Source organism: Eubalaena glacialis, chromosome 1 (assembly GCF_028564815.1).
Source record: "Eubalaena glacialis isolate mEubGla1 chromosome 1, mEubGla1.1.hap2.+ XY, whole genome shotgun sequence".
NCBI lineage: Eukaryota > Metazoa > Chordata > Mammalia > Artiodactyla > Balaenidae > Eubalaena > Eubalaena glacialis.
Genome location: NC_083716.1, coordinates 196,852,186 through 196,880,022, shown reverse-complemented (window position 1 = coordinate 196,880,022; position 27,837 = coordinate 196,852,186). Strand labels below are relative to the sequence as shown.

The 27,837-nt window shown below is 35.3% G+C and overlaps 1 protein-coding gene across 2 annotated transcripts in view; it reads left to right on the top strand.

Annotated features, from left to right (window-relative positions):
• The window catches only part of STAT4 (signal transducer and activator of transcription 4), a 92,140-nt gene that overhangs the window by 42,837 nt on the left and 21,466 nt on the right, over positions 1-27,837 (top strand). For both annotated transcript variants that reach the window (XM_061203425.1, XM_061203416.1), the window contains exons 4-14: positions 10,535-10,633; positions 13,495-13,587; positions 14,512-14,590; positions 17,487-17,572; positions 19,079-19,230; positions 20,865-21,023; positions 21,829-21,921; positions 24,722-24,781; positions 25,083-25,100; positions 25,187-25,280; positions 27,070-27,114. In XM_061203425.1, the coding sequence (XP_061059408.1) occupies positions 10,535-10,633; positions 13,495-13,587; positions 14,512-14,590; positions 17,487-17,572; positions 19,079-19,230; positions 20,865-21,023; positions 21,829-21,921; positions 24,722-24,781; positions 25,083-25,100; positions 25,187-25,280; positions 27,070-27,114 (978 nt within the window). The remainder of the gene's footprint in view (positions 1-10,534; positions 10,634-13,494; positions 13,588-14,511; positions 14,591-17,486; positions 17,573-19,078; positions 19,231-20,864; positions 21,024-21,828; positions 21,922-24,721; positions 24,782-25,082; positions 25,101-25,186; positions 25,281-27,069; positions 27,115-27,837) is intronic.

Sequence of the window (27,837 nt, the reverse complement as noted above, 5' to 3'; positions counted from 1 at the left end):
AGGGGTCCAGTTAAATAAACAAGGAATGCATTTTTAATAAAGCAGTAGTGATTTGGAAAGGTCATAGTTTGTGGAATAAGATAAATCTGGTTTTTGAAGAGCTCCTTCACCTTAGCTTCTGAATTCTATGACTTTTCACAAATGACATGACCTCTGGGCTTCCTAATATGTACCTTGCAGGCTATTGTCAGCTTTTATAATGCACCCAGCATATAATAGGTATTCAGTAAATGACAGGTTCTGTTATTGTTATGTTCAAACATATAAATGATAAGTAGAGTTTGTTAGCATCTAACTTGTTCTCTTCCTGTCATTTTGAATTAAGCAATTCATTTATCTCAATTACAAGACTCTGAGTTCCCCAAAAGCATTGAATTTTAGTCATCATAATGATCTAACTAGGTTCCAACTCTCCTTTTTTCTCTTCTCACCTGAATAACAAATTTTCAAAGCCAACATTCATATTTTACAAAAACCTTTGCATAAATAAAGCAAAGAGAAAGATCTGATATGGAGTATATATGTGTAATTTATCACTACTTATTTCGTTTTAATCATATAAGTAACACATGCTTAATTATTTTTTAAAATTCCAACAATACCAAAGAATTGAGGTAAAAGTGAAAATATCCAGCCACCCAATCCCATTTCCCCAAGGATGATCATTAATGAGAGTTTGTCACATTCCTTCCCAGGCCTTTTTCTTTGCATAGAAAATGTAGTATTGATCATTTTCTTCCAAAGATGTTATGAATTATGCTCAGGTGGGAGCACTGTATTATTATTTCTAATTGCTAGCTTGTATGAGTTGAGTTTTTATTCAAAGCAGCTTTTAATGCATTTGTGCCCGTGTGCAAGTTAATCCTAAAGAAATGCTGGGAAAGTCCCTACTCTTTAATGTTTTGAAAACCCCCAATACATAGTCTTCCTTTTTCTGGAGTTTATTTTGTATTCATGTAAATATATTTCCCAGAATACAACTCGGTGTTCATTGGCTTCTTAATCAGTTTTCTTCCTTTCTGTGAAACTAATAAGAAGATTTTTATCTTGTTTTTACTGATTTACCATTTATGAGCTTTAAACTCTCCTAACACCCTGATGAGGCAACATAGAAAACTCCTTCTATTTTTAGAGCGCTTTACAAGTTACAAAGCTCTTTCTCAATTGTCTGGCATGCTCCTCACAGTGACTCTATGACGAATGATAAGTATTATTATCTCAACTGACTAAGGGGCAATTAGAGTAATGAAGGTTAAGAAGTGACTTGCCTAAGGTCACACAGCTAGTAACAGCCACAAATGCAGGTTCCCCTGACTTTATATAGAGAATGTTCCAGCTGCTTCACAGAGCAATTGTCTAGGATGAGTTAAGCCTTCACAGACATAGAACATGCTGCCAGAAATAGACTCCAAATTTATAAAAAACATACTTGATGCCTTTAAGAAGTATTTTCTTTTAATTTAAAAAATAGACCAAGACAAACTGTTTATACCTGCAGTTAATTTTTAGTTAGTTTGTTTTAAAATGGATGTATTATTATTAGCATAAATAGAAATGGGGCATTAATTATTTGTATCCATGGAGAATCTATACCTCACTTCTCTTTATTTATTTATTTATTTATTTATGGCTATGTTGGGTCTTCGTTTCTGTGCGAGGGCTTTCTCTAGTTGCGGCAAGCGGGGGCCACTCTTCATCGCGGTGCGCGGGCCTCTTCACTATCGCGGCCTCTCTTGTTGCGGAGCACAGGCTCCAGATGCGCAGGCTCAGTAGTTGTGGCTCACAGGCCCAGTTGCCCCGCGGCATGTGGGATCTTCCCAGACCAGGGCTCGAACCTGTGTCCCCTGCATTGGCAGGCAGATTCTCAACCACTGCGCCACCAGGGAACCCCCTACCTCACTTCTCTTTTATCAAGAAAATCTTTGTGGTGATGAGAGAATTTAAAACTAACTGAACGAGAGAGGCAGGCAACTCTAGTCATTTGAATTTGTTCATTCCTGGCAAAAGGAACAGCACAAAGATATGTGAGAACTATGACTTCAGAATGACAATATTTAAAAATAAGCTTAATTTTTTTTTTCTTCAGAGCTGTCTCAGTTTACAGAATAATTGAGTGGAAAGTACGGAGAGTTCCCATATACTCCCTTAGCCTCTCCCCCACACCCCCGGCAGAGATCCCCTATTATTAACATCTTGAATTATTAGTGTTGTACATTTGTTATAATTGATGAACCAATAATACATTATTATTAGATAAAGTTCATAGTTTGCATTAGGGTTCATTCTTTGTGTTACACAGTTCTTTGAGTTCTAACAAATGCCTAATGTCATGTATCCACCGTCACAGTAGCATACAGAATAGTTTCACTGCCCTGAAAATCCCCTGTGCTCCACCTATTCAGCCCTCCATCCCTCCCCTCAAACCTCTGGCAGCCACTGATCTTTTTACTGTCTCCATAGTTTTGCCTTACAGTATTCCCGTAGCAATATGTTTTCAAGTTCCCTCCATGTCTTTGTGTAGCTTGACAGCTCATTTCTTTTCTATCACTGAATAATACTCCGTCATAGAAGTCTACACAGTTTGCTTATCCATTCACCCATTCAAGGACATCTTGGTTGCTTCCAAGTTTTGATGATTATGAATAAGGTTGCTATAAATATTTGTATGCTGATTTTTATGTGAACATAAGCTTTTAATTCATTTGGGTAAATACCTAGGAGCATGATTGCTGGTTTGTATGATAAGAGTATTTTTAGCTTTGTGAGAAACTGCCAAACTGTCTTCCAAAGTGGCTGTACCATTTAATAGTTCCTGTTGCACCATATGCTCACCAGCATTTGGTGAGGTCAGCGTTTTGAATTTTAACCTAATAGATGTGGAGTGGTACCTTATTGTTATTTTAATTAGCATGAAAGAAAATTGCTTTTTAAATCTATTAGACTGACCATTCTACATCTAAATCAGCCTTAAGACAACTGAATTAGCTCTTCTTCAATTTAGTAGTTTTTTTTTTCACCGTAGACATATCCTTATGATTCTAGTGAGGAAATCTTAGGAAGAAGCCATTAAGAAAAATCGTGTGCTCAGAACAAAGAGAAGGAAACAATAAGAGGCTGAAGCTGAGAGCGTGTTGTCATGGCCAGTGTGTTTGACACTGGTAAGGAGCAAGGATAAACATGATTTAACAACAGTATTCGGGATGATAAAAGGGGAGAGAGTGAGCTGGCAGCCGGAAGTGTGCAGTAGATTGCAGATTGCCAATAAAAACGTGAATGAAAACATTTTACTCTGTAATTGGAGACAACTGCTTCATATCTCAGAGGTACCATAAAAGAAGAAATATCAACATTTGAGTGTAGTATGGTTGCAGGTAGTTTAAAAAAATGAGATGTCAAAAATTTCTCAAATTGAGGTTAGGAGGAGAGCTGGAATAGCAGAGGCAGGGGCTGCCCTGCCCATATCCCCTTGGACCTTATCATTTTAGTTCAATCAGGTGGACTTAAAAATGCCAGCATCTGTGTCTTTTTGCTTTAGGGCTAATAACAACAAGAGCTGATGTAAAAATACTCCAGTTCCCAAAGGCCTTGGGTAGATAACTCTAAGGCACATGTTCTACCCTATTCCCAGGGTTCCCAGCCAATCTTAGCCAATGGCTGGATAACACACCCTTTACTGGATGCCTTCTCTTCCTCCTCTCACTTACCCGCTCCCATAACTGTGTTTTTTGGGATAAACTCCCAATTATATTTCTTGCACTGGAATCTTTGTCTCAGGGTTAACTTCTGGAGAAATCTAGGCTCAGACACTTGTTGGTTACATGTTTCTTCAGAATCCTACTTCCCCTTTGGTTACTGTTGCCTTCCTCTTTAAAGGCTCTCCTGAAACTTCTTTTATTTGCCCTGGGACCCATTACTCTCAACCTGCAGGTGCCAGGTCACTGCAGCCAGAGAGCACATCTGATAAATCCTTCACAATGCAGAGGAAATTAATTAAATGTAGTGTTAACTCTCCCTCATATCTTTGCATTCTAAAGGGGATCCTGGGGGAAGAGACTCAAAAGAGTGAAAGTCTAGTTGTGAAATCTCAAATTTCGTGCCACCTGAACGGAGGAGGTTATTTTGAGCAGCCTTATCACTTTCTTTACCTCTGACTCTGGTAGTCCTTGGACCACCTGGGGGAAAAAGAGTAGATGAACTAGTCATTCTTTAGTGACAAGTCAAATTTAGAAATTAGATGGAAGGTAGTAGAATTTGAAGGAAAGCCAAGGAATTTAGCATAAAGCAGCAAAAATCATAAAATAAAACACTTGTTGATTCTAAGACACCTTTTTTCTGCATTTTAACATCTCTGAAATCAAAATGCATCTTATATTCAATAGCATTTCTTAATTGCTATTGTCAGGTAGCAATCACAATGGCATTGCCATTTCCTGTGATATAAAATTGGGTCATAGCTGTTCATGTTGTTGTCACTTCAGTTGAATTATGTGCACAGTTGGTACAACACATTGAATTTAATTGCTGTTTAAGTGTTGTCAGTATAATACTGTGATTTAGGATTGAAACAAATAGTTTTCATGTATGCAGAATGGGACAGGAACAAATCAGCAGGGCATAATTTGATATTTGTTAAACAAGTTAATAGTCACTAGATGGATGGTCCTAAATTCCATATTTTCTTAGAAAGCAACAATAAAGTGCTTTGCAGGATGTAAGAAAGGAAGGAAGATGTCCACTAGTAGAAGCTGTATTATATTTTATTACTGAGACTCATGCAAAAGGATTGCCTATGATACACAAAGCAACAGTGACAAGAGAAATCGGCAAATTCCTCACAATAGATGAATAAAACCTCAGCACAATAGCAGGCTGGAGTAAATGAATCATGCATTGCCCAGGATTATCATTAAGATGTACAATATCCATTTATCAGAAACTTCCTGCTGATTTTGAACAGAATGCACTTAACTTCCAGCATGATGCCATTGAGGAAAAATTAAAATATGTGTTTAATCAAGTAGGTAATGCTGGGAATTGGGGGTGGTTTTCTTTGACAAGACAAAATTACACTGTCAATGCAAAAGGATTTTTTTTTAATTTTATTATTTTTTTTAATTGGAGTATAGTTGCTTTACAATGTTGTGTTAGTTTCTGTTGCACAGCAAAGCAAATCAGTTATACGTATACATATATCCACTCTTTTTTAGATTTCCTTCCCATTTAGGTCACCACAGATCATTGAGTAGATTTCCCAGTGCTATAATAGGTTCTCATTAGTTATCTATTTTATACATAGTAGTGTATATATGTCAATCCCAATCTCCTACTTCGTCCCACCCTCCCCTTCCCCCCTTGGTAACCATAAGTTTGTTCTCTACATCTGTAACTCTATTTCTGCTTTGCAAATAAGGTCATTTGTACCATTTTTCTAGATTCTACATATAAGCAATATTATACAACACTTATTTTTCTGTTTCTGACTTATTTCACTCTGTATGACAGTCTCTAGGTCTATCCACGTCTCTGCCAATGCCACTATTTTGTTCCTTTTTATGGCTGAGTAATATTCCATTGTATATATGCACCACATCTTCTTTATCCATTCCTGTACTGATGGACATTTAGGTTGCTTCCATGTCCTGGCTATTGTAAATAGCGCTGCAATGAACATTAGGGTGCATGCATCCTTTCAAATTATGGTTTTCTCCAGATATATGCCTAGGAGTGGGATTGCTGTGTCGTATGATAGCTCTATTTTTAGTTTTTTAAGGTTTTTTAGGGTTTTTTAACCCTAACCCTAACTGTAACCTCCATACTGTTATCCATAGTGGCTATACCAATTTATATTCCCACCAAAAGTGTAAGAGGGTTCCCCAAAAGGATCTTTAAAAAGATCAAGAGTACGAGTTTGGATTATGAAAAGCAGTGTATCACTGTAATCTTACGCCTAACTGCCAACTGCTGAAGGTACCACCATATTTAATTTAAACTGTAAACAATGTCTACGAATAGGAACTTCTTCAAAGATGTTATTAGGAGTGAACCAAAAAAGTACAGGTGGCGGTTGAGCTGATAGAGGATTGGTTAGACATCTTCTGGAACAGACATCTAGGAACCTGCTATATAGTCTAGTTCTCAGTGACTTTATGGACATGTATCTGAACAGTTGCCTAATAGTTTCATGTAAAAGTACAATGGTTGTGAATCATGATGGCATAACTAGGCCACTGCAACCCCTCAATGATTCAGTCATCAAGTCATTTCAGGACCATTTGCAGAAGGAATATGAGTGAGTCCTGGTTCTTGTCTGAAAACTTTCTGTTGAAAACTTCTGGTAAGATCAAGGAAGTGCCAGCATCAAAACTCACAGAATGTAGATAATAGTGGTGCACATTTTAAAGAAATGCTGCATCACTGACTTTCTTGATGGCCCAGAGGACATTATTTTATGGGAAAAAACATGAATGCCAATGAATCTAATTTGAAAAGAGATTCAGAAAAGTTGAATTGTAAATATGCAAAGAAGTTTTATGAATACATAACCAATTTATTTCATATATATTTACCCTTTTACATAGGTACGATGTGAATATGTGGTATTAAATATCTATATCTATGTTTAAATAAATCAAGAATTCTTTCAATAGGATAAAATAAAAATTCTAAGTGATAATAAGCATTATGTCATAGTTTATATTTTTGTTTCAAGGCAAAAAGCATTCTTAACAATAAAGGTCGGTTCATAGTAATGAAAGATTTGACTCACTAGTAATACATAACAAGTCTGAATGTGTATGAAAGAACCACAAGAAGAAAAATTCACAAACTAGATTTTAACATGCCTCTTTCAATATTTGATAAAATTAATGAGGCAAAAAAATCAGCAAGGATGCAGAAATTTGAACAAAACAATTAACAAAGTTGGGTTAATAAACTTGTATAAGACATTTGCACCCAACAACTGCAGAATTCACATTTTTTACAAGCTCACATGGAATATTTACAAAAAGTCCATATGCTGGGCCACAAAGCAAGTTTCAATAAATTTTAAGTGACTGAAGTCATTCAGAACATCTATTCTTATCAGAATCTTAAAATCTATAACAATCAATAAAAAGGATAATAGAAAATCCCTATCTTTGGAAATTAACCAGTACATTTCTAAATAAATCATAGTATGAAGGTGAAGTTCTGATTGATATTAGATAAATGAAAAGGGGAAAAAATGTTATCAATACTCATACAAGATATGATTTGTATTTGCAGAAAATCCAAAAGAATCTATAGATGAATTTTTAGACTTGGTAATAGATATTACAAGTACATTATTAGAATTATTAAGAATTTAGCAAAGTTGCTGGATTTAAAGTCAATATATAAAAGTCAAATATATTTCTACATACCAGTGAAAACAATTAGGAAAGAAAGATACTATCCACTATGAAAAATACCAGCTACATAGAAATAAACCTAACAAAAAATGTATAAGATCTCTGTGGAAAATTATAATGCTTAATAGAGAGACATTAAAGAAGACTTAAATAAATAGATTAGAACACAAAGATGCCAAGTATCTAAAGATTTAGTGCCATTCAAATTCTCAACTTGTGTGTGTGTGTATGTGTGTTTGTAGCTTGACAAGGTGATTCTAAAATTTATGCGAAAAATGCAAAGAAAAGCTATTCTACTTGACGTCAAAAAACTTATTATACAACTCTAGTAATTAAGACAGTCTGTTGATAAAGCAGGTAGACCCATAAGATGGGATGGAGTCAGAAGCAAACCCATCCATATATGGGCACTTGATTTATGACAGTTGGCCCAGCAGAGCAATGGTAAAAGAACAGAATGTTCAATAAATATTGTTGGAACTGATGTTCATATAGAAAAAAGTGAAAGGGACCTCTCATTATTAACAAGCTCCAAGTGAATTACAATTAAGGGCAAAATTCTAAAGGCTTAAGATATATTTATATAGGAATAAACCTCCATGGCTGTAGATTAGGGAAAGATTTGTTAAGTCATAAAAAGCACTAACCATAAACAGAAGAGTTAATAAATTTGACTTCTTTAAAATTAAAAACTTCTATTTATTGACACTAAGAGATAGTGAAAAGAGAGCCACAGAGTAGAAGATATTTGCAGTACCTACACGTAAGAGAGACAGACACTCTGGAAAAAGGGCAATTTCCCTTCTGTCCTTCCTCCCACCAACACACACTTAGGGGTGGGTTTTCTTTTGTTTTTTTGTTTCTGTTTTTCTGTTGTTGCTTTTTTGGGGGGGTGGGGGTGTCCATGGTCCATATACATGGTAACTACTGAAAGGTGAACATAACTACATCTTTGATACGAAAATTTTAAATGCTAATTTGAGACTCACAGACATAGAAAACAAACTTATGGTTAACAAAAGGGAAAGTGGAGGGGGGTGGGATAAACTAGAAGTCTGGGATTAACAGATACACACTACTATCTACAAAACAGATAAACAACAAAGACCTACTGTATAGTACAGGGAACTATATTCAATATTTTGTAATAACCTATAATGGAAAAGAATTATACATATATGGCTGAATCACTTTGCTGTACACCTGAAACTAACACAACATTGTAAATCAACTATACTTCAATAAAAAAAAAATTTTAAAAACCTGATCATTAAGAAAAGTGCTACTTTGGTTTTTGAATCTATAGCGGTCAATTTTCCATAAGATGTTTTCGTCTGACACATTTAAGTGAGAGCTAAGTTAGGAAAAATGCAAAAGGAAAGTGAAAAAATAGCCTGAATAAAAACAATAGTGATTCTTTACTCTTAACAAAGGAGAAAAAAATGAATAATTTAACCTCACAAGACAAGGGGGAAACCAAATCTGAAAGGGAAGGTAAAAGAAGTTCAAGCAGGAAAGAAAAATGAAAAAGTATAGACAAAGGAGCTGAGAAATGCTGAAAGATAGTATCTGGATAATCAGCAATGAAGAACTCCTGTAACAGTGAGAAAAACAAAGACAAATAGTGGTGATTCTTGGGATCTTAGAGGAACTCCTGATCTTGGATAGGAAAAGCTTTCAACGTTACGTAAATAACAGTCTCCAAATTAGTCCTGGGAGAAACCCTTTATTTTCATCAGTGGAATATTTTTAAAATAAAGGCAAAATGAGCAAACATAGCTTTTCTTGGTGAGTTAAATGGAAGGTATATGGGAAAACAAATCAATGGGAAAATTTAAAAACAAGAACAAATTCAAACTAGGGAGAATCTGAAATTGTCAGCATGCAGGAATCAGAAATTTGCTATCCCTGCTTAATGAATAGGATAATTTTAATTTCTTTACCTTAAGAGTTTCTGTCAATTCATTTTTGTTTTTTTCTTTTGGAGTGTCCTCATTTAAAGGGGAAAAACGTTTTAAAAGCTATAGAATATGGAAAAGCAGGAAACCAGATATTTGGTGTTTACCCTAGTTTTTCAAATAGAAATGCTAATTAGAATGCATCATCTAATAGAATTGTGGCAATGGTCAAGGCCTTAAAAATGTTTACAACCAATAACCTCATTTCTTTCCAAGAAAGACCCTTTGGTTTACTAGTCTGTATAATCTACTTTTGATTATTAATTTTCCACTTTTATCTTTTCTGCTATTGCCCTTTTGGCCATTTCATGGATAATTAGCACCTCCTTCAGACAGGAGGGCAGAGGGAAACTAAATAAATGCATTTGTCTACATTTATTGTGTTTCCTGTTAATCCTGCCATGGAAGGGTCTAGTAACAAAGAAGTTTAACACTACTGACTAAAATGATGGTGTTGTTCAAATTAATCCTGTAAACCGAGAAAACCTATAGGTGCCTGGCAGGTAAAGTAAATGAGTGCCTAGGTCACTCAGTGGTGGATACTATGGTAACTATGGGTAGTACATGTTCCCCTGAAGGGATTACAATATTTCAACTTACACAACATACCTTATGGCTGAATTAGACCCACAGGCTGCCAGTTTATAATATCTGAACCATTAGCATTGGTAATAAAAAAATGTATATGCTTAGATGTCATAAAAATATTGTTGCTAAAATGTGTGATAGAGTTTCTCTCTAGCATACCGATATAGTTATGAGCTAATTGACATGAAGAGCACCAAACAGGGACCAAAAGAAATGCGTTAAGCACACCATGTAGTACAGAGTTAACAAATGAACAGCTGGGACCACCCTAGTTCATAACAATTTACAAAGAAGTAACTCTTGTAAAACTTATCCTAAGCCCAAAGTAAACTGATCCTCCTGAGTGTGTGTTCAGGGCCTTTCCTACAGAGGTGCTCAAGAACTATTTTTAATTATTAAAAATAACTTTTAGAGACAGAACAATATGCTGCATAGGCATCTACATTCACAATATTAGTTTCTGTGGCTTTATAATAGAATAGGTTGTTGAAACAAATCCCAAATAATTGCACATATTTATTTGGAGATTATTTTTGATTTGCAAATAGTTATGTATATATTTAAGATTTTGTGTTGTTTTTGTTCACTTTTTTTCAGGGAAAATTTCATGGAAATCCAATGCATGTGTCTGTGGTTATTTCAAATTGTTTAAGGGAAGAGAGGAGAATATTGGCTGCAGCCAACATGCCTGTTCAGGTAACATTTTCTTCCATTGTAATCTTGTTATCACCTGGAAGTCAATTTTTCTGAAACAGAAATTCTTGTCTTCTTTCCAGCCATCTTCTTCTACCTATGTTAATAGTCCCATCATCCTTCCACTCACTTGGAATCAAGGTCTTGGGATTATCTTTGAATAGTTCCTTTTCTCTGCCTCCTTATTGAGATAACTACCAAGTCTTTCCAGAGTTTGTTTCTGGAATCCTATCTATACATCCTTTTCTGTTTCCACTGCTCACACTCTGGTCCATGGTCTTACTATATCAGTTGAGGAATAGAGTAACCACCTCCTGGCTGAATTCCTAACTACCATTTAGGCTCTGTTTCTCTCAGCATGTCTATCCTCAGGGATTGATCTTGCTCAAACCCTTCAGTAGTTCCCAATTTCCTACCCCACAAGTCCAAACGACTCCACGAGCAGGAATTTTGTCTTACAGAAACTCCATAAATATTTGCTTGTTTATTGTTTCAGTGTGCTTTGCCCTGCCAATAATATTTTAGATTATATTTTATCCCACTATGCTGAATGAACTCAGAGCCCCCATCAAAGATAAGTAGAGGAATATGAAGTCCCTGGGAATACTTTTTCAGTTAATCCTTTTGAAAAAGGAAAGAGCATGTGAATAATCAGCTTTCCACATGTCACACTCCATAAGTTAGTAAATCACACTAGTGTATTTATTTTTGAAGATCCAAGAAAAGTATCTTTTTTCAACTATTAAAAATTCTCAGATTTAGTTGCTGTCAGGTTATGGTTGTTTTTAGAGAAGTATGAAGCTTTAACAACTTACTCTTATTTTTTAGATGATAAAGAAGAATGGTATCACCTTTATTTAATTTAAAATCTAAAGTTAGTGAGTTTCTAAAGTAAATGTAGTTTGATTCAGTGCTTTTGGGTGAAAATTGAGATGCTGTTACTAATATATGATATTCTCATATATATTCTGAGCTGTCTTTTTTTGTAGCCCTCTTATCTCTAGTCATTTTGTCTGTGTGTGTGTGTGTTGTTGTTGTTCTCTTCAAATGTCAGGTATCAGCCAAATTAGAAACATTTATTTGAATAGATGCTCATCAAAATCATTCCACAAATAATCTGCTAGTGCTACATAATACCACAAAAGAAACACTGGTTTGTAAATTTCGAACCAGTAGACAAATATATGGAGATACACACACACACACACACACACACACACACACACACACAAATAATGGGGGCCAAAATGAGAGTGAATTTTACAAAGGCTTTACCCACCTGAAGAATGTGATGTAGTTGAAAAAACACTTGATTGACAGTCAAGGACCTGGGTTCCACTTGAGGTTCTGCCACTGATTTGCCATAGATCTTACTTAGTCAAGTCATCATCCTTTCTAACCATACGTCCCCATCCAAGGGTAAGGTGAAGGGTTTACTGACATTGTAACTCTCAACTCCAGATAGCTACGTAAACGTTATATCTAAGGAACGTACTCAATGCCAGATTATTAGAGTGGCCAAGAAATGGGGCTTGCGGTTCCTAACGGCGCAGACCGGTAGCGGTCCGTGGCCCTGGGGTTGGGGACCCCTGCTATAAACCATCCTCTCCTTTGGGGTGAAATGGGGAGAATAAGGGGGAAGAGAAAGGGTTGCTTCTTCATTCACCTGCCTGGGACATAGAGGCTTCTCCCCCACTAGGGAAAGTAAAGCATAAATGAAGCTAGATCACATTTGGAGCCCAAAGTGGTTAGCACCAGAGTTTGGACTTTACTGTAGTTGGTGGTGAGCAAAATGGGAGAGCCTTGACATCTCCAGACTTGCCTTTGAATTTTGGTAAAGGACGAAGGAGAAGGATGGGGCTGGAGACCAGGAAACCTGAACTCAGGTGGTGGGAGGGATATGCAGAATGTCACACATGAGAATAAATCAAAGAGAAAGCTACTCTTGGAATTTAGGAAAGGAATTTAGGATCCTCAGATGAACACATCACTGTTAAAAAGTTCTTTGAAAAGAAGGAAACAATGTTGTCCTTCTGTGCAGCCAACAGAAACATTTCACAACATTCCACTGACCTTACAGCTTCAAACATAATGAGTACAGCTGTTAAAAATCATGATTTTCATATATATTTAATCACACAGAAAGCTGTTTACAATGTGTTACAGAATGAAAAATAAAGTTATAAAATCATACTTAATATGAAAATAAAAAAGAAAGAAATGGGGCTTGGAGTAGCTGGTTAGCCTTTCTATTTAACCAGCCTAACATTTTTACATATTCTTTAGCAAACTCCCTTTGTTCCAATGTAAAAATAAATCTCATCCTGGCAGATTCAACATCCCTAATTCTGAATTTAAGTCCAACTTAATGTAGTTTCACTATACTAATTTTTAAATTACATGTATTCATTTTATAGAATTTCAAAAGCAATATGGGTCTGTTATAGAAAAGTAGGGGGAAAAAATTTAACCATAAAATCATCTGTAATTTTACTGCTCAAAGATAGCACATGATAATATTTTGGTATGTGTGTTCTTCCAGTCACATGTACTTGAGTTTACATGTCTATACATATATCCAGATTTTTATAAATAAATAAATAAATAAGTATAAATATATATACATACATATGCAAGCAACAGAGATCACAAACATATGGTGTCTTATAATTTGCTCTATTTCTTAACAATTTAACACTACTTGTATGTCATTAAATATTTTTCTACAGCATGGTTTTTAATGGCTGTAGAGTATTTCATATCATACTCATCCATACCTCAGTTCAAAGTATATTGCATACACTACATTCTTCATAAACCTGTTTTATCAACATCATTGAAATTTCAAGATATTGATTTTCCAGGGACCTCTGGAGAAAACCTTACAAAGTTCTTCAGTTTCAGAACGACAGAGGAATGTGGAGCACAAAGTGGCTGCCATTAAAAATAGTGTGCAGGTGAGTGATCTCTTACAGACACCAGGAAAGTCTAGCTGTTGTCACCATACTATGCATCTTTCTCTTATGTGCCCAAAGTTAGTGCGTACAGAAATCATAGGGTAATTTGTTATAAGATAAATATCTCTCACACACTATGTTCATATTAGAAAAAATTTCTTTGTGGGAAGCTTTTAACTTCAATTTACTGGAGATTAGGGTTTCCGCACCAGACTCCATCAGTGAGAAGCCATGTGACCTTAGGCGAGTAAGCTGCTTCACACCTCTAAACCTCTGCTTCTTCATCTGTAAAAGTGAGGATAACCACTGTAACAGGATTGTTGTGAGGACTACGTGAGATAATACTATATGAAAAGCCTTTAGCTCAGATCTTGACACCGTTATATCTGAGCAGAAAAACATCACCAGGTTTGGAGAAGAGTAAAAGTAAAAATCTCAAAGACAAATGAACGGGAGGCACAGAGGAGCCACAGATATTTTTTTTCTGAGAGGTAGAGAGGAAAAAAATTTAGACTCAGTTGTCATAAACTATATCGTTTGAGAATGGAGATTTTAAGCAAAAAGATAGTTGGTACATTAATACAGAGTTGTATGGAGCTAAAAGGAAAAAAGTATCCATACTCTCAGATAAGAAAAATATTAGTTGCATCATTTGGAATTAACTGAGAAATGAGAGGCAAGATGCTGAAATTTGCAAACACTCAGGAAGAGAAAATGGAAGAGCAACTTCAGTCTGGTTCTTCTAGCGCTATTCAACATTCATGGGCATTAGCTCTTTAGAAATGTAGATTCTGTATAGTTAGTCTGGGATATTACTGGGAATTGCAAGCACCAAACAGTGTATTTTGAAATACTGATGATGGATGATGTTGTTGTATTGACGTGCTTAATTGTAACAACAGAGTATGTTTTCTTTGTAAAAAGATGACAGAACAAGACACCAAATATTTAGAAGATCTGCAAGATGAATTTGACTACAGGTATAAAACAATTCAGACAATGGGTAAGTTTTTGTTTTGTCTATAATTCCACATAGGGACATAAAGGCAATGTGACTAGGGTTTCTTCTTTCCTGCAGAATTGATAAATTGATCCCTTTTTTTGAAGAGAGGGTGCAGGAGAAGTTAATTTATTTTGCTTCATCCTTTTCTCTCCATATAAATATATCTTTTTACCCATGATTCAAAGTAAATTATAAAGCTCATGAGAAATCACCCCTATTTCAGGATGCATCTCCAAAAAGTAAGAACGTTCTCCTATAGAATCAAAATATCATTATCACAACTAAGAAAAGTAATAATAATTGTCTAATATGATCAGGAAATTACTAATATTATCTCTAGGTGAGTTATTTAATATAATTTTTAAAAATTAAAAGTAGAAATGTGACTCACTGTAGGAAATTTAGAAAGTAGAAAAAAGTATTACAAGATTAAAAACCACACAAAATTCTGCTATCTAGTTATAAACACTGTCAAAATGTTAGTATATTTTCTTCCAGCCTTTTTCCTACACGTTGAAATACATACATACCTATTTATTTACGAAAAATTGAAATCATCTTGTACATAGTTTTTTGTATAGCATTTTAAGCTAAAGTTTTATTTTATGTATTTCCTCATATAAAAAAATCTTCAAAACGTAATTTCAATAATTGTATAAATACCAAAATGTAAGGACACTGAAATTTATTTGACTATTTCATTGTGGTTAAATATTGAGGTTGTTTACAATTAGATGTTTTTTAAGAAATGTAAGGAAAGAATGATAAAATTTATAAAGTCTATGATTTACAAGTAATAACATTTAAAGTGTGTTGCATTTAGTGGGACAATTGGAGAAATTCTCATTAGTTCTAGATTAGTTAATAGGATTGTAGCAGTGTTAATCTTCTGGCTTTGAACATTGTACTATGCTTATCTAAGACATTAGAAGAAGCTGGATGAAGGATATATGGGAACTCTGTACTATTTTTGTAACTTTTTTGTAATTCTAAAATAATTTTGAAAAACACATTAGATATAAATTCTTTTTACAGATGATTTACAGAATCATCCTTAACTACTGAAACGTTAGCTTAAAATTTATCTGGAAGGAAGTAGTATGGATGATTGTGATCAAATTCTTTATTAACTTTCCATCTAAGATTTAAAAGAGAGGATATTAGTTTTTCCTGGCATAGGTGAGATGTGACATGTTCTTCTGGCACCTTCAGGATGTCTTGACTCCCATGAAATGTTATTAAATATGTTCATAATTGTATGTACAATGTTTTTACCTTTGGAAGAAATGACACAAACACAGGTTTCATCAGCTTATCAAAGGGGTCCATGATTCTTAAAAGGTTTAGAACAACTACACATTTAATCAAGCATTACAATTCATTGAAAGCAGCCTCAGCCTAAATTTCATATGTGAACTATGAATTTTATGAAATAGAATATACATTGAAATATACTGTTTTACATTAAAACAGTAAAGTTATTTTGAACTTAATATATTACAATTAGAGTTACTTTAGTATCTTACAGTGCTTCATAAGCATTATGAAGAATAAAAATGATTATTACTAAATCAACAAATATTTTGTTGATTATAAGTGAAAGGAAATGTTTTAAGGGAAATGAAAGATACATGGGAAACAAGTTATATCTTTGCTGGTGAAGACTGGAAAGTATTAGCTAATGAAGTTTTGAAATGATAAAATGCCATATCAGCAGGATTTTGCTACATATGGGATCTAGGAATTCGTGAATTTGTGAATTAATACAACCAGAAATGACTTCTTGGAGATCAGTGCTATTTTGTCGAGGACTTTGCCACAGTGTTGTTCAGGGGCCTCTTTTCACAATAACACAATTCAGATCAGCATTCCAAAACTTCATTTATTATAGAGATGAGCGGTTGGTATAAGCAGTCACTTACTATATACCAATAAAGTTTAAAGTTCAAATTAAATAATACGATGTTTATTGTACATCTGTCATTTAAGAGGATAAATCATTTTGGGTTTTGTTCAGTCAGAGATTTTTCTTAATTTGCAACTCTTTCCCACTTCTGGTTTTACTGTGAGGCTAGCCTGTTTTGCAAAGAAAAAGAGAAAGCAAAGGATTTAGTCTTTATTATTAATGAGACTATGTACTATAAAATGGCAACTCTTCCAGGAGATGGAGTAAAGGCATCAGGAGGGGTCAAGTATGATTTAATCATAGGCACAGAGAAGGGCCCCTTTTCTTTCTTACACATCCCAACCAACCAAGGTCATTATTAATGTAGAGATGATCTAATAAAGAATCCGTTACAGGGGCTTCCCTGGTGGCGCAGTGGTTGGGAGTCTGCCTGCCAATGCGGGGGACACGGGTTCGAGCCCTGCTCTGGGAAGATCCCACATGCCGCGGAGCAACTAGGCGCGTGAGTCACAACTACTGAGCCTGCGCGTCTGGAGCCTGTGCTCCGCAACAAGAGAGGCCGCGACAGTGAGAGGCCCGCGCACCGCGATGAAGAGTGGCCCCCGCTTGCCACAACTAGAGAAAGCCCTCGCACAGAAACGAAGACCCAACACAGCCAAAATAAATATAATAAATAAATAAATTAAAAAAAAAAAAAAAAAAGAATCCGTTATAAAAACATGTATATCTCCTCTCTCCTTGCCCCCAAAAGGACCATTGTGTGAAGAATGGTGTTCTCTCAAGGTCTGTAAGAGAGAGCTCATCTCTGGCATGCTTGGATGTAATCCTTCCTGGCAGCCAGGGATTTACTTTTAAACTCGTCACTAATGGCCCCATTTAGGCTCTTGCATCATGGGATCTTAGGATGGCAGGTTACAGCTGGCTTTGGCTTTCAGGACAGAGAACTTTGCCTTGGAGAGGACTCTAAGTCTGATCTCTTTTCCTTCACAGATCAGGGTGACAAGAACAGTGCCCTAATGAATCAGGAAGTTTTGACTCTGCAGGAAATGCTGAACAGCCTGGACTTCAAAAGAAAGGCTAGTGAAGAACTTTAATTTGGTCTTTTGCCTATTTTTCTTCTTTTTCTACATCTAGTCCTACTAGATTAAGCTCTGAAATTAAGCTCTTTGATTTTATCAGTTCCATTTATGCTGAATGAATAAAAGGCAGTGTTTCTAGGAAGAGTATCATACTGTTTGCCATGCTTCTTCACCTAAGTTTACAAAGCAGAACCCTTCTAGAGTCTATTTATCCTGCTTATGTGGTACATGTACTGTAGCTACCATTAATTTCAAGGTGAACATTTTACCCAGTTTTTATTTGCCACTATTTCAGACATGACTGTTTTAGTTGCTATACTTAATATGCTGGAATGGGTTCTACTGCACATGTATAATTAAAATATTACTTGACGACTACTAAAACTTTGTTGCAGAAATAAGTGTCCCAGTTTCTATTCTGAAAAATGACATTGTGCTAAATAATTTTGTAGATTTCAGGAGAGTCCATTGAGACCTGAACATGTTCAATCTAACCTCTTCCCAAGGAGAGGAAGAAAATTTTCTGGCTCAATAAAATATTTTAAAAGAGGAGAAATATCTCTCAATTCTACCTCTCCTTGAAAATAGATGCAATTGAAATTTAACCAGTCACTGAAATCAATAGTTTATTTCTAAAAGTTTGGCTTCATCTTTTTGTGCAGGAATTTGTGTAAGCACAAATAAATGTAAAATTTATTTTCACCCTAAATTAATTATAAACTTAAACAGTTATATATCAGATTTTAAACATGTAAATATTTAACCCAAGATAAACTTAATGCTTTTATGCATAATAAATCTATGCTATACATTTTATGCATGCCATCTTATTCTACTTTAAATAAGATTTTAAGGAGAAGGGGAGTCTTAGAAATAATTCAGTCCATTCACCTGACTGTATAGATGAGAAGATCAAGTCGCAACAAAGTTAAATGGCTTGTCCAAATTCACATAGCTGTGGCAAAGCCAGGGTAGAAATTCATATCTTCTAATCCCTAGGCCTTTGAAAGTTATATTTTCCCACTATGCTTCCCCAAACCCAGATAAAGTGGTACTAAAAACTAACACAGAAAGGCTTAAATTCTAGTCAGTACATTTAAAAATAAATGCATAAACATATTTATAAGAATATAAATTCAATTTATAAATGACTTGTTAAGAAGCAGATATATGGCTTTTATGACTACGGGATTCAATATTGTCACAGGAGTTACAAATTCAACCTACTTATAGTAAATGATATTATGAGAGTATTATGTGCTATTATGAGAATGTTAACTGTGGTCATGCTTCTTTCTTCATGACATTATTGAATTGCAATAATTTAATTATTTGAAAAGGCAGTGCCATGGCAGATAGAAGGTAGTATTTGGTAAAATATTTGGTCAAAATTTTAACCAAGGCTTTATCTCCCAGGTCAGACAAATTATTTTATAGGTTAAATTATGAGTAGCTTTGGTTGTGTGTCATAAGAATCTTCTCAGTAGTTACTTTTGTCTTCAGGAAGCCCTCAGTAAGATGACACAAATAGTGAATGAGACGGACTTGTTAATGAACAGCACCCTGGTGGAGGAGCTGCAAGACTGGAAGAGGCGACAGCAAGTCGCCTGCATCGGAGGTCCACTCCACAATGGGCTCGACCAGCTCCAAAACTGGTAAAACGAACTGAATTGAGTTTCTAGTGAAAACCACAGGAAGTACACAACAGTGTCGCTTAGCCAGAGAATACAGGCTTAGACCCAAATGTCAATTCATTCAGCTTATTGATGGCTTATTAGCAGCTGGAACTCTACCGTTGAAAACAAATGGATGTAATTGTCTGAGTGTTCTTAATTTCCGTTCCTTTGGGGAGAAAAATAAAGCATCTATAGAAATCTATAGAATGCATAAGAATTGCTTATTTTCTCATCTGATATATCAATCTTAAAAGACTCAAATGAACTTTTTCAAATCAGCAATAAATACACTTTCTTGAAGGGCATGAGAAGCACTGGCTTCAAACACTATATCTCATTTTTAAAATGTGTATCTTAAGGTGTCAGAGTTAAACATTAGTTCTGTGTTTTCAACAAAGTGATTTATTTTTGTATTTAAATGAAAAAATCTCAAATGGCTAATACAACATGGCATCCCCGGCCTGTGTACACATGCATACATGCAATTATGTACAGATATTATCCTTTGTATTAAAAAAAATGTTTTTTGGTTTTCCCCTTCATCGATGTAAAAGAAAACTATGTGAGTGAAAGAACAATTAGAAAATATAATGAAAAAGAAGGAAAAATTTCAGTTGAAATCTAAAATTGCTTCCCAAGGGTACAATCCAATACAATGAAAAAGCACAGTAACTGGGCACACTTGCACTAAAAGGTCTGCACTGCCAGGCCTGCTTCTCAAGAAAAGTAACTGGGCTCTTTTTTAAATTTATTGATTTTCCTTGGGGAGATACTTTGATTCTCTAACCTCACTGTACTCTGTTGTTGTGAAAACAAGATAAACAACAAAGGGAGCATAGCAGATAATGGTGCTCATACCAAATTCAGTAGGGGGTTCGCAGTTCTTTCTACACTGTTATGTGGGGAATAAACTTTCAGTAGAAGGAGCTGCTGTCAGGGCACATGGACTTAGCAAGTCTCACGAGACTTCTGCCTCCTCTTAGTTGGAGGCCCCTTCTGTGTGCCTTTCAATCTCCCTCTTTCCCAGACTTCCAGCCCAAGCTGCCACCTCTGTTTCTAAGGTAAGATCCAAGGTAAAACTCTAAGCAGATACCTTTCTCCAGGAAGATCCACTGATAATTTTTTGGCTAATACTTAGGACCTGTAAAAAATGTATATGGGGGGGGGGGTCATACAGTTTTTTTCTTCAGTATTCTTACACATAACATTCTTCATATCATGTATTTTTAAAGTTTTAAATTTGCTCTCTTTGCCCTTTAGTGAGTGCAATATTTTTAAAATATATGTGTTTAACAGACTTTTTAAAAAGGATAATTAAAAGGGATTTGGTTCCAGATGTTGACAAAATTTCCTAAACGATTTCTTGTCTATAACTGAAGGTAAAAATTTTTAAACATTGAAAACAGTTAACATCTATCATGCATTTTAGCAAAAAGCTGGGTTAGGAAAACAAACATTTAAAAAAAAAACTGTCACTAACCTTTAATGGAATTAAGTGACTAATTTAATTAATTTAATAATTATTTGGTAATATTTGCTAAATATGGTTAATAGTTAAAATGGTGGATTGTTAAGTGGAAAACTATCTGCGTTTTTCATTTGCTGTTCGATAGCTTTACACTGTTGGCAGAAAGTCTGTTCCAACTCAGAAGGCAGTTGGAGAAATTAGAGGAGCAGTCTACCAAAATGACATATGAAGGGGATCCCATCCCACTGCAAAGAGCACATCTGCTAGAAAGAGTCACCTTCTTGATCTACACCCTTTTTAAGAAGTAAGTCAACACTTTGCTATACACCTGAAACCAAAACAACATTGTACATCAACTATACTTCAATTTAAAAAAAAAAAAAGGAGTAAGTCAAATGTTATCCATTTAAATGCCTCCTGGGAGCCTCAGTCCTGTGGAGTTGGGAGGACACCCTGGCTAGGCTTTTGGTGTTCAAGTGAAGGAGTGGGAGGGAGGTGTTAAACAGTGAGCCTCAGGGTGCAGAGAATAAAGCTCCAGGCAGTTCCAGAAACATTTCTACTCTTCATTATTTATTCATCAACACTTCTCCCACCACCTAACTTGGTTTCTCATGAGCCACCACATCACCCACCCAAAGTTCATTTTTCATCTTTTAGAAGACACGATTTCAAGGATTTCTTCTCAAGTATATATCCAAGAAATGAAGGGTGGAGAACATGTTTATGTTTATAAGCTCATCTAAAGGAAAAAAAAAATACTAGTGTGTACCAGAAATCCTAATGTCTAGCTCAAAAATGGCATGAAATTAACTTTCTACTTGATGTTTAGTATGATAAAAATAGACTGGGGCTTTTATTCTTGACCCAATTATAACAATTAAGAATTCTTTACTGTTGTTACTTAGGGACAATCTTTAGGTATTTCCCATCTCCTGGTATTTATTTATGAGAAGTCTTGGAAAGATTTGAGCTTAACAAGGGTTTGAATGTCTTCTAAGTGTAGAAAGTTTGGATTTTATAAGAGGACAGCATCCTGTTACTCTGTGGTTTTCAGCCTGTCAGTGTTTCCAGTGTTTTCAAATGACGTGCTTTATTTCCTTTGAACGCAGCTCGTTTGTGGTTGAACGACAGCCATGCATGCCAACCCACCCTCAGAGGCCGATGGTACTCAAAACTCTCATTCAGTTTACTGTAAAGCTAAGGTAGGCAGAACGCATTCTCTCATTTCGTACTTATGATGCCATAGCCACTGTGTGATTAAGGCTAGTTTCTCTCATTGTGCCTTTCATTCAACTATTCTTTACTGAGCACCTCCTGCATGCCCAGCACTCAGCTATGGTAAATACCCACAGAAATGTTAAGGTGAGAGCCCTGCTTGTAAAGAGTAGAACAATGAAGATGAGGACGTGAGAGTTATTAGCATGAAAGTATGAAATCACAATATCGGACAACATGGGATTAATTGCTCAAAAGGCTGGCTTGAGAGAAAACTGGGGAGCCTGGAGAATGCTTTGTGGTCACTGAGGAAGGACCTTGAGGGAAGAGCAGGGGTGTGGGAGAGTGAGACTATAGAAATAATGACCTCCTGGGTCTGTTTTGTAAGCATGGGGAGCAGGGAGAGAGAGAATTGAGTAGATAGATTGGAGACAGATTATGGAAGGGTTTGAATATCCTATCCAGGAAATATAGTGGAACATTCTTCACCTGTGATCACCCAGCAACTAGCTTATTGGATTGTCCATGAAAAATCTCAACACCACGATTTTCAGTACATCCTTATTATGTACCTGATTTAAAGAGAAATGATTATGTTGTTGCCGCTTTATCTGTGTATCTGATCCTTTTCATTTGCATGAGCAAACTAAAGCATACAGCTTTCCCTAATGACACTCTTAAAATAATGAGTTTGACTTCAAACTTTCAAAGATTTTCATCATGCCTCAATCTCTGAGTCCCAAAGCTTTACATTTCTAATCACTAGGTCACCTCTGGAAAGCTGAAATTCCAGACTAGAGGTGGTGATGCCATGATAGATGGTGATTTAGGATCCCATGATAGCATCCCTGATCACAGATCACTATTGCAACTCCATTTTAAGTTTAGTTTAGTTTAGTTTCATTTTATCGAGATATAATTGACATACAACACTGTATAAGTTTAAGCATAATGACTTGACATACTTAAGTTGCAAAATGATTACTACAATAAGTTTAGTTGACATCTATCACCTAGGAACTTCATTTTTAAAAGGAAGGCATTTGTCTTTCGTTTGCATTTCAGAAACCCTTCTTGAAATTCTTAATCATTTCTTTTGTGTGAATTTGCACCAAGACTTTAAGAAACAAAAACAAAAGGCAGAGACCAGGTTCCTTTTTAAAATTTTATGATTTTCAGAAGGTGTTCCTTCCTCATCCCCACATCTCTATATAGCCCAGAAAATTGTAACACTAAAAGGAAATAGGATAGAAGGGTGGTATATATGCTACTTTTCCTTGAGACACCCCCATAGATGCTATGTTCAGTCTAAGATGCTCTGTGGGACGAAGGGGAAGATGAGTAGGGACTGCTCAGCAAAGAGTTCTGAGTGGAAGAGGTCCCTGAATGGCGTGGTGTTTGAACTGATTGCCAGAGGCATAGACCATTAATCCCTGGCTTAGGTGTTCTGCCTTCCTCTTCCATCTAACTGTTCGGTCCCCATCCTTCTTCTCTGTACACTGTTCTCCACTGTCTTGATAGATGATCCTTTACTTAGTATTCAAGATTTTCCCTAAAACTCCTCTCTACCATAGCATTCCATCCTCCTGTTTCAAAGGAAGGGGGTGACATGGGACTCCCTTTTGTCATCAGCATCCTACAGTGAATGAGATTCTTCCTGAAATAGGATAGAGAGGAATGCAGAGGGGAAAAACATCTTGTCTTACTTCATATGACCTCCTCACCCCTCACTACCAACAGCTGTACACTTATTATATCCCAAGCCCTGAAACCAATCCTGGCAGGATTTTTAAGGAACCTTTGCTACATTATTTTTGTTTTGTTTGGGCTGTCTGTTATCTATGATTGTATTTCTCTAATGCCATTCAGTTGCTTATTACCATTCTCTATATTCCAGCTCTTTGGCTAGACTTCTTCCTTTGATGTGTAGCCATGTCTACTCTGCTCCTTCCCTAATCTTCACTATGCCAGTTTCCCAGTGCCTGGGGCTGTACTGGGTCTATATGAGGAGTTAAATACATGCTGAGTGAATGAACAAGGTTTGGGATGAGTGCATAAATGAATGAGTGAGTGAGTGACTGAATGAACGTCTCTGAAACTGAACTGAACCTGCAGAGAGGGTATGTCAGAGGGTACAGCTCGGAAGAGTTGGGAAAAGCTAAGGAGTGAAGGAGGGCTGAACAAGAAGGAATTAAAGGAATTGTTATTCTGACCTTTGATCATTTGTTTGTTTGAAGTTAGGTCTTTTTTAGTTATGAACATTTTTGCTGTTACTTAAATATAGTATCTTTAAAGACTGCAAATGCATTTGAAGTGGAATTTTCCTTATTCTACCAGAGTCCTAGTCTTTCTCAGTATTTTACCATAAAACAGTTATCAAAACATTTAGTCTTACTAAGCTTACAATTTTTTTATAATATGATAATAAAATGGAGCCACATTAATAGACTTGCAAAATTTTTTTTTTATACATTTAACCCAAATTTGGGCTTTAGCCAAAATATATAACTATTTTTCTGACCTAGCCAATGTGTTATCCAACACACATCAACTGAAGCAATATGGAAACACTTTCCAAGTATGTGTTATATTAAGTGGCTGATGTCAATATTAGTAACATGGCAAAGTAAAGAGGAATTGGACATTTTAAAAACACACTAACATATGACTGGAAATAATGTGAGTTTGATTTATATGTATTTGCTGTAAATATATTTAAATCTTTAAATATAAAAAGGCTTTTAGCCATTAAAATTTTTATCTTTAATTCTTTATGTGTCTTTCCAGACTACTGATAAAATTACCAGAACTAAACTATCAGGTAAAGGTGAAAGCATCAATTGACAAGTAAGTTTCTAATTTCATTTTGAAACATGAAAATGTAAGACTTTTAAAAAAGAACTGTCCTTATTTTATAGAATAATTTAAAACTTTTAAATTTACTTCTCTAACATTACATATCAATGTACTTCAAATATTTGACTTTGAAGTTCAAACATTTTACAGAACTCCAAGGAAGACTTACTTTAAAAATTTTACTATAAAGACTTGAAATGAAATTTTATATACTATCCCCTAAAGTGTCATAGAAAAATTGTTATTAGATCTTTTAAATAACTCATTTTAAAGAATCTTCTTGGTTTTACAGGAATGTTTCAACTCTAAGGTAAGACATTTACTTTAGAATTTTCGGCTGTTCTCATAAATATATTTTACCTGAGACCATGTAAACAGCCAAGATTTTCTCTCTAGCAATCGAAGATTTGTGCTTTGTGGAACTCACGTCAAAGCCATGTCCATTGAAGAATCTTCCAGTGGGAGTCTCTCTGTAGAATTTCGGCATTTGGTGAGTCTGGCAGTAAAATTACACAAGCTTTTTTTCCCCTCCAAATTAGACACATTTAAGCTAATAGGCCTTATAATTTAACGTGTTTTGTTCTTTAGTGTTTCTTATGCGAATTAAGGGCCATACTGAGAAATAAAACATGCCATCATTGAAGAATTTTAACTGGTAAAAAGAACACTGAACCTTAACCCTGAAGGTGTGAGTTCTTAACAATGGTGATGTTGTACCTAAGTATATGTCTTAATTAGTTAAAATATTTTGGTAATAATGACAGAGATAATCTGTCTTACAGTTAATAGGCATTCCTGGTTTCATTTTTTAAATCTCCCAAATGATACCAGTAATGACATGTCTGGCTAAAGGCTCTTTCATTTTAGGAGGATTAGCCTGAGGAAATATGATGTTTCTGGGTGTGAGTTGCACAGTTTGCCTTGGCATTTCTAGAAAGCTTCTGACCCAGCCTCATCCTGTTACTTCTTGCTTTTACCACTTCCTCTTAACCTAGAGTTCTCTTCCTGCTTTCTTTCTAATTCTTTGCATAGTTCTTAGATTCCCAAAGACCCTGTTGCTTGTCTTGCCAAAAATGTTGCTCATCTGGTTTATCAGCATTTGGGAGGTACCTCACCTGAATGTTGGGGCACCACTGAAGCAGTCTCTAAAGGTCTACTTCCTAAAAGATAAAATTTATGGTAACAGAAAGATATCTGCATACATAAATTTATGCTGGTTTTCATTTTTTATTTTGTTTTTGTTTGGTCTTCAGTACTGAAGAGTACATTTCTTTGTAACTGAATCCCTCTATATGACACTGCTAAATCAATAAAATGTAATGAGGAGTGATGACATATACATCCTTATAACTAGAACTCTTTTTGCTTAAGTTCAATTCCTATTTTCAAGGAACTTTCAATAATGGCCAATGTTTGCTAATAAGTGAAGCAGTAAGATGCCCTTCTGTCTCCCAAAAGAGTCACTTGGAAAAGGAAGGACAAGGAACAAACCAAAAAGTGGTGGGTCTCTATTCCAGCAGAGATAATATATAAAATAACAAAACCTTAGTTTTCATGGTGCTTTTCTAGTTGCTAAGCATTTTCACGTATATTATCTTTTACATAATACTTTAATCACTTTTTAATACAAAAGTAAATATAGAAAATCAGAGAAAAAATTAAAAACCACCTATGAGCCCGACACCTTGACATAACATACTTATTTTTACATTTTCATTCGTATATATATATTCTTTTTGTTAAGTGGGATCAGATTGTACACACTAATTTTTTTTCTGTCCTTTTTTTTCCCATTAAGTAATCTGTGTCATGAACAGTTTTGTGTCTCCTGCTCTCATGGCATTTAGTAGCTCACTGTGCCATGTGGCACGCTGCCCCATTGTCTATTTCCCCAGGCCTGTGTGTTAGACTTGATTTCGTAGGCTTTGAGAATCATCACGGCTGAGCTCAGATGATACTTGTCAGGTACAAAGGAGTGCTGAATAGATTCTAAAACATCCCAGCATGAGTTCCTCTTTCCAAAATGTGACTGAAAAACACAGTCTTATGCCAGCTTGCTCCCTTATCTCAACCAAAGTTCCTAAAGTGGCATACCTTGAGATGAAACAGGAAGCTCCTTTCTGTTGAATCCGGGCAGCTATGTCACATCAGGTTTCAGTGAGTTAGAAAACATCTCGGTTACTGTTCTAGAAGTCAAAATTATGGGCCAAGAAAACCCCAACTTGATATTTAGCTGATAATGCTTCTCCATCTAAACACTGTTGTTTTCTTTTACAAAGCAACCAAAGGAAATGAAGTCTAGTGCTGGAAACAAAGGAAATGAGGTAGGAAATATTTTCTCCAAAAGAATCTTTCTAGGAAATAATCCTATAATGTCTTATTTTTACAAAGCTCTTAAACTGCCCTTTATATTTTTATATAAAGTCAAATTCATGTTTCTCTAATTATACATGTAAAGCTCGATAAATTGCAGACAGTATGAGAAATTTTGTTACTAAAATAGAAAATGCATATAACACCCTCCTAAGAAAATGACTATTAATATTTTGGTTCACATCATTCTAGACTTTTATCTTTTATCTAGACTTTTATACTTTGAAAGTATATATACACATTGTTTCATAACCTGCTTTTTTTAATCACATAGCAATGTGAGATGAACAGCTTTCCATAAACTTAAATACTCTTGGAGAACATGATTTAAAGTGGTTGCATTATATTGCTATAATTTCTCTAGTCAGTCCATTATTATAAAATATCTTAAAATCACTCATTTTCCAAGATAAGAGGTAAGTCTTGAACATCATGACACAGTATGTGAAAATCACAAGTGAAAAACAGTTCTATTACTTTATGGTATCAATTACCTTGCTCTTATATTAAAGTTGGCATTTCACTGGATGAATCGATTAAAAGAACAAACTGGTGCAGCCCAAGTGTTCGAGTTTGAGTCAATAAATAATAGAGTGGTCAAATCCTGGATTGGAAGTGGCTTTGAGAATCAGCTATTTAGGTGACCTAGATACTAAGGCATATGTTTATGCCCT